General features: G+C 46.7%; 1 protein-coding gene across 1 annotated transcript in view; it reads right to left on the bottom strand.

Moving 5' to 3' along the window:
- Positions 1-223: 223 nt before the first annotated feature.
- The window catches only part of LOC310721567 (stimulated by retinoic acid gene 6 protein-like), a gene marked incomplete at its 3' end in the record, with an annotated part of 14086 nt that continues 6633 nt past the window's right edge, over positions 224-7676 (bottom strand). Inside the window, exons 5-11 of the mRNA XM_083533351.1 lie at positions 5040-5176; positions 2996-3116; positions 2715-2805; positions 1282-1383; positions 1060-1121; positions 555-666; positions 224-361 (exon numbers count right to left, since the gene is read on the bottom strand). Coding sequence (XP_083389477.1) covers positions 224-361; positions 555-666; positions 1060-1121; positions 1282-1383; positions 2715-2805; positions 2996-3116; positions 5040-5176 — 763 coding nt within the window. The remainder of the gene's footprint in view (positions 362-554; positions 667-1059; positions 1122-1281; positions 1384-2714; positions 2806-2995; positions 3117-5039; positions 5177-7676) is intronic.

The following is a 7676-nucleotide window of genomic DNA, read 5'->3' as shown; positions in this document are numbered from 1 at the left end:
ACCTTATTAGACACTTTCTTACACACACACACACAAACACACAGGTATTGTGTTTGCTCACATTTAGCATAGGACAGGTGTCACTCACACACACACACACGGTTATTGTGTTTGCTAACATTTTGCATAGTACAGGTGTCACTCACACACACACACACACACACACACACACACACACACACACACACACACACACACACACACACACAAACACACACCACAGTTATTGAGTTTGCTTACATTTAGCATAGCGAAGGTGTTTTTCAAAATCTGATTTGGAGAAAAAATCTGAGAACATCTTCCACAGATCAGACACCCCTGTGAGAATGTAGGTAGACAGCACCTGCTCCAGTAACATCATCTACACACACACACACACACACACACACACACACACACACACACACACACCTGGAACATAAGTCAACCTGTAAGTAGTGCTGAAGCTGACACTTACAGATATCAGCTAATTAGCTAATCTCTCACACACACACACACACACACACACACACACACACACACACACACACACACACACACACACACACACATACCATGTACAGGCTCAGGAACGAGAGCACGACGGTGGCGATGATCCTGTTTGGGAATTTAAAATACGGATCCCATTCATACACTTTCCTCTGGAACCAGCTCTTCTTCACAGACCTGCAGGGTTTAACAAGGGTTATTCTTTGTGTGTGTGTGTGTGTGTGTGTGTGTGTGTGTGTGTGTGTGTGTGTGTGTGTGTGTGTGTGTGTGTGTGTGAGTGTGTGTGTGTGTGTGTGTGTGGGGGGGGGGGGTTGCATGGAATGAATGTGTGGGAAAATGTGAATGTACATATGGTGTGTGTGTGTGTGTGTGTGTGTGTGTGTGTGTGTGAGTGTGGGGGGGGTGTGCATGGAATGAATGTGTGGGAAAATGTGAATGTACATATGGTGTGTGTGTGTGTGTGTGTGTGTGTGTGTGTGTGTGTGTGTGTGTGTGTGTGTATGTGAGTGTGTGTGTGTGTGTGTGTGTGTGTGTGTGTGTGTGTGTGTGTGTGTGTGTGTGTGTGTTTACTTTTCAGTTGGACGTTGCAGTAGTCGCTGTACATACAGGTAGTGCTCCTTCTTAGATTCCTCCTACAGAACAAAACACACACACACACACACACACACACACACACACACACACACACACACACACACACTGATGAGGTGTGTGTGTGTGTGTGTGTGTGTGTGTGTGTGTGTGTGTGTGTGTGTGTGTGTGTGTGTGCGTGAGAGAGAGAGAGAGAGAGACCTTTCTGTGGTGTTTCAGACAAATCAGAATTTCCGTCACTATCAGGTGCCCAAAGTGAAGAACCAGGAAACTCAAGCACAGTAAATGTGGGAGGTCCAGTAACTGCACACACACACACACACACACACACACACACACACACACACACACACACACACACACACACACAAGCTATACTCTGAAGACATTTGGGCTTGAGATTATGAAATGAATATGAAACAAGAGATCAGCTTTTCTTATGGACCACACAATATTTTAGGTGTGCAAAAGTTTTGGCAAATTGTCAATGACAAACGAATGTAAATAGCACTTAATATTAGAGGCGGTGTGAGAGTGGGGTAACGTTGATGAAGTTTTAAATGTGGGTTATTAAAATTGGATTTGACAAGGCAGCATACTGTAGGTCAGGATGGAGGAGTGGGGTATTGTAGGAGGAGTTGGAGGGACAGTGTATTGGAGGTGGATTGGAAGGGGGAGGGTATTGAAGGTGTAGTGGAAGGGACAGGGTATTGGAGGTGGAGTGGAAGGGACAGGGTATTGGAGGTGGAGTGGGAGGGACAGGGTATTGGAGGTGGAGTGGAAGGAGGAGGGTATTGGAGGTGGCGTGGGAGGGACAGGGTATTGGAGGTGGAGTGGAAGGAGGAGGGTATTGGAGGTGGAGTGGGAGGGACAGGGTATTGGAGGTGGAGTGGAAGGGGGAGGGTATTGGAGGTGGACTGGAAGGAGGAGGGTATTGTAGGTGGAGTTGAAGGGGGAGGGTATTGGAGGTGGAGTGGAAGGGACAGGGTATTGGAGGTGGAGTGGAAGGGGGGGGTATTGCAGGTGGAGTGGAAGGGGGAGGGTATTGGAGGTGGAGTGAAAGGTGGAGGGTATTGGAGGTGGAGTGGAAGGTGGAAGGTATTGGAGGTGGAGTGGAAGGGGGGTATTGGAGGTGGAGTGGAAGGGGGAGGGTATTGGAGGTGGAGTGGAAGGGGAGGGTATTGGAGGTGGAGTGGAAGGAGGAGGGTATTGGAGGTGGAGTTGAAGGGGGAGGGTATTGGAGGTGGAGTGGAAGGGGGAGGGTATTGGAGGTGGACTGGAAGGAGGAGGGTATTGTAGGTGGAGTTGAAGGGGGAGGGTATTGGAGGTGGAGTGGAAGGAACAGGGTATTGGAGGTGGAGTGGAAGGTGGAAGGTATTGGAGGTGGAGTGGAAGGGGGGTATTGGAGGTGGAGTGGAAGGGGGAGGGTATTGGAGGTGGAGTGGAAGGGGGAGGGTATTGGAGGTGGAGTGAAAGGGGGAGGGTATCGTGAAGGTATTTTATGGTGAATATTTAATTTTTATGAAAATTAGTATGAAGCCTTGTTTCCTGTTTAGTCTGAAAGCAAAAGCTGGTGTTTCTATACATTTATTAGAAAGAGGACGAATCATCAGAATGACACTACAGTCACTCACCCACTCAAATTTAGGGAAGTAATATCTTATACCGCCTTTATCTGCTGTTGAGTCAAAGCACCAGATTAACTCAAATAGATCCAGAAAAACCCTGCAAAACACACACACACACACACACACACACACACACACACACACACACACACACACACACACACACACAGCACGAGATAAAGAAACTCTGGGCATCATGGACTAGATGGTCTGACCAAGGTGTGTGTTTGTGTGTGTGTGTGTGTGTGTATATGTGTGTGTATATGTGTGTGTATATGTGTGTGTACCACAAAAGTGAATACAGCAGACCCAGGACTCCTCCTAATAGTTGGCATGGTGTTGAAAGACAGGCAAATAACGGCATGCAGACAACCCCCACCCTTAGCGCTGACATCATGTACATAAACACTAACACAGACACAGACACACACACACACACACACACACACACACACACACACACACACACACACAGTTTTATTGTTAAGGTTTTGCTTAGCTGCCCTAAAAGTTACATTGTCAAATCGCATCGCACAACACACTGTCCAATCACAGCATCGCACAACAAACACACTGTCCAATCACAACAATGCACAACAAACACACTGTCCAACCACAACAATGCACAAGAAGCACAATGCCCAATCACAACATGTACAATCACAACGTTTCTCAACAAACACATTGTCCAATCACATTACCCAATGTAGTTGTTTGTAGTGCAGTGTGGTGTGTCTTTCACTGTAGTGTGTGTTGTAGTGCAGTGTGTGTTAATGTAGTGTGTGGTAATTTGCTGTAGGGTCGGGTATCGTTCAAAAATCTTCGATCCTGATACCTGATACCGATACCGCTCGATACCGGTTCCTGAACAATACTTTTTCTACTCCTTTATTTCGAAACCGATTTTTTAGAAATCGTTTTTAACAAGATGACATTACACATTATCTCAGAGAAACTTTTTTCAGCTTGTTAACACTCTGTCTGGATCTTCTCTGTAGTGCTGCCGACAGTGGTCCGTGTTCTTGCTTCAACTGCCATGTCCTCCACAGCAAACAGCTCCTCAAGGGCAGAAAAAAATAGCATTGTTTTATCATTGTTGCTTAATATAAAAGGTAAAAAAAAAAAAAAAAAACATTATCTAGGTTAAGAGACTACCTATAAACCTGGCCAACAACCTAAATGTTAAAGTTACAACACCATTTACAGCTTACTAACCTCCACCATGGAGCCTCCACTGTAAGAAAAAGCAGCAAACCTTTAACAATAAGCTTTGTGACGGCCCTGTGCATTCATCTTTTCTTTCTTAATTCATTTTTCTTTTTTTTGCCAGTATAAATGGATAAACACTTGATGGCCTCCTAATTCCAGGGTCAGCAGGAGCAGAGGCTACAGTAAAACATTAATGTGAAAAGGGTAAAAAACATAAAGTTAAACTGTTAATGCAGCCAAGTATAAGAACATTAAAGCAAGATGACATGTTTAATGTAAGTTAAGCTTGATCAGTTACTTTTAACCTTAAAGCATTTAAAAACATTAAACCATTAAAACATTATGTAACGATACATAGCGTAGGTCCTAAAAAATACGTTCACTTAGAAAGTACACAAGCATGTAGCACTAAAGTTCGCCGATTTTGTATGTTTGTTTACCTGTCGGAGCCCCAGTCATAGGGCCGCGTTCTTCATCAGCAATGGAGGAGGACTCTTGTGGTGGGCATTTTGAAGGAGGTCCTGAGGCGGGACGACTGCACCGGCTCGGTACTCTTGCAGGCGAATTATGTTTATTCCATGCACTATCAAGTGCTTTATCATATTTGATGTGTTGCCCGTCTTGGCAGCAATTATGTAATTATCTTGTAAATCTATTTTAGGGGCTACACTACAGCCTCACGCGTGAAGACACGTCTCTGGGCGAGTGGACGTAACCGGCGTAAACTATTGTTTTTTCCTGATGCTTCGGCACAGCCAATCACCAGCATTTGATTTGGGCGCGTCAAGCATGCTGCACGTTTACTGGCTTACTGACGATGACAAGATTAAACCATTAGGTAGTGAAATTTGGTACCGAATAAAAATGCATTTTTCGATACTCTGTGGTATCGAGGCAGTTCAGTCGGTAACAGTCAAACTCGATACCCAGCCCTAACGATCAATGTGTGTTAGTGTGTGTAACCCGGTAGTGTGCTACAGTGTAGTGTGTGTGACAGTGTAGCGTGTGTTAAAGAGCAATGTGTGTTACAAGGCAGTGTGTATTACAGTGTAGTGTGTGTAACTGTGTAGTGTGTATTAGTCTAGTGTGTGTTACAGTGTAGTCATGTAGTGTGTGTTGTACCTTTTAAATAAGATGGCAATACAAAGGGAAATGGGTTGGTGAAACCGAAGATCAGACTGACCATTTGCTGAGTCACAGCACCAAAAGCAAAAGCGTAGGACCATCGGTTCTCCAGAGTGCTCGTAAAATCCACAGGTCTAAGAACCCACCCCACACACAAACACAAACACAAACATTTTATTACCATGTAATTGTTCGCATTGTAGGTAGAGGTATTGCAGATGAAATGGAAGTAGAGGGGGGTATTGTCGGTGGAGAAGAAGGGAGTGGGGTATTGTAGGTGAAACAGAAATGGGGAGGGATATGGTAGGTGAGGGGGTGGGTTATTGTTGGTGAAGGGTCGGGGTATTGTAGGTGGAGAAGTAAGGGGTGGGGTATTGTAGTTTGAGGGGGTGGGGAATTGTAGGTGGAAGGGGTTGGGGTATTGTAGGTTGAGGGGGTAAAGTAGTGGAGGGGAAGGGGTATGGTGGGTTAAGGAGGTGGAGTATTGTGGGTTGAGGGGTGGAGTATTATGGGTTGAGGGGGGTGGAGTATTGTGGGTTAAGGGGGTGGGTTATTATGGTTTGAGGGAGTGGAGTATTGTGGGTTGAGGGGGGGAGTATTATGGGTTGAGGGGGTGGGGTATTATGGGTTGGGGGGGTATTATGGGTTGAGGGGGGGTATTATGAGTTGAGGGGGTGGAGTATTATGGGTTGAGGGGGGGTATTATGGGTTGAGGGGGGTATTATGGGTTGAGGGGGGGGTATTATGGGTTGAGGGGGTGGAGTATTATGGGTTGAGGGGGTGAAGTATTATGGGTTGAGGGGGTGGAGTATTATGGGTTGAGGGGGTGAAGTATTATGGGTTGAGGGGGGGGGTTATTATGGGTTAAGGGGGTGAAGTATTATGGGTTGAGGGGGTGGAGTATTATGGGTTGAGGGGGTGGAGTTTAATGGGTTGAGGGGGTGAAGTATTATGGGTTGAGGGGGTGAAGTATTATGGGTTGAGGGGGTGGAGTATTATGGGTTGAGGGGGTGGAGTATTATGGGTTGAGGGGGGGTATTATGAGTTGAGGGGGTGGAGTATTATGAGTTGAGGGGGTGGAGTATTATGGGTTGAGGGAGTGGAGTATTATGGGTTGAGGGGGTGGAGTATTATGGGTTGAGGGGGTGAAGTATTATGGGTTAAGGGGGTGGAGTATTATGGGTTGAGGGGGTGGAGTATTATGGGTTGAGGGGGTGAAGTATTATGGGTTGAGGGGGTGAAGTATTATGGGTTGAGGGGGTGGAGTATTATGGGTTGAGGGGGTGGAGTATTATGGGTTGAGGGGGTGAAGTATTATGGGTTGAGGGGGTGGAGTATTGTGGGTTGAGGGGGGAGTATTATGGGTTGAGGGGGTGGGGTATTATGGGTTGAGGGGGTGGAGTATTATGGGTTGGGGGGGTATTATGGGTTGAGGGGGGGTATTATGAGTTGAGGGGGTGAAGTATTATGGGTTGAGGGGGTGGAGTATTATGGGTTGAGGGGGTGGAGTATTATGGGTTGAGGGGGTGAAGTATTATGGGTTGAGGGGGGGTATTATGGGTTGAGGGGGTGAAGTATTATGGGTTGAGGGGGTGGAGTATTATGGGTTGAGGGGGTGGAGTATTATGGGTTGAGGGGGTGAAGTATTATGGGTTGAGGGGGTGGAGTATTATGGGTTGAGGGGGTGAAGTATTATGGGTTGAGGGGGTGAAGTATTATGGGTTGAGGGGGTGGAGTATTATGGGTTGAGGGGGTGGAGTATTATGGGTTGAGGGGGGGTATTATGAGTTGAGGGGGTGGAGTATTATGAGTTGAGGGGGTGGAGTATTATGGGTTGAGGGAGTGGAGTATTATGGGTTGAGGGGGTGGAGTATTATGGGTTGAGGGGGTGAAGTATTATGGGTTGAGGGGGTGGAGTATTATGGGTTGAGGGGGTGGAGTATTATGGGTTGAGGGGGTGAAGTATTATGGGTTGAGGGGGTGGAGTATTATGGGTTGAGGGGGTGGAGTATTATGGGTTGAGGGGGTGGAGTATTATGGGTTGAGGGGGTGAAGTATTATGGGTTGAGGGGGTGGAGTATTATGGGTTGAGGGGGTGGAGTATTATAGGTTGAGGGGGTGAAGTATTATGGGTTGAGGGAGTGGAGTATTATGGGTTGAGGGGGTGAAGTATTATGGGATGAGGGGGTGGAGTATTATGGGTTGAGGGGGTGGAGTATTATGAGTTGAGGGGGTGGAGTATTATGGGTTGAGGGGGTGGAGTATTATGAGTTGAGGGGGTGGAGTATTATGGGTTGAGGGGGTGGAGTATTATGGGTTAAGGGGGTGGAGTATTATGGGTTGAGGGGGTGGAGTATTATGAGTTGAGGGGGTGGAGTATTATGGGTTGAGGGGGTGGAGTATTATGAGTTGAGGGGGTGGAGTATTATGGGTTGAGGGGGTGGAGTATTATGGGTTGAGGGGGTGAAGTATTATGAGTTGAGGGGGTGGAGTATTATGAGTTGAGGGGGTGGAGTATTATGGGTTGAGGGGGTGGAGTATTATGGGTTGAAAGGGTGGAGTATTATGGGTTGAGGGGGTGGAGTATTATGGGTTCAGGGGGTGGAGTATTATGGGTTGAGGGGTGGAGTATTA

Source organism: Silurus aristotelis (assembly GCF_946808225.1).
Source record: "Silurus aristotelis genome assembly, chromosome: 27".
NCBI lineage: Eukaryota > Metazoa > Chordata > Actinopteri > Siluriformes > Siluridae > Silurus > Silurus aristotelis.
The sequence above is the reverse complement of the archived record's forward strand: the minus strand, read 5'-3'. Positions and strand labels throughout refer to the sequence as shown.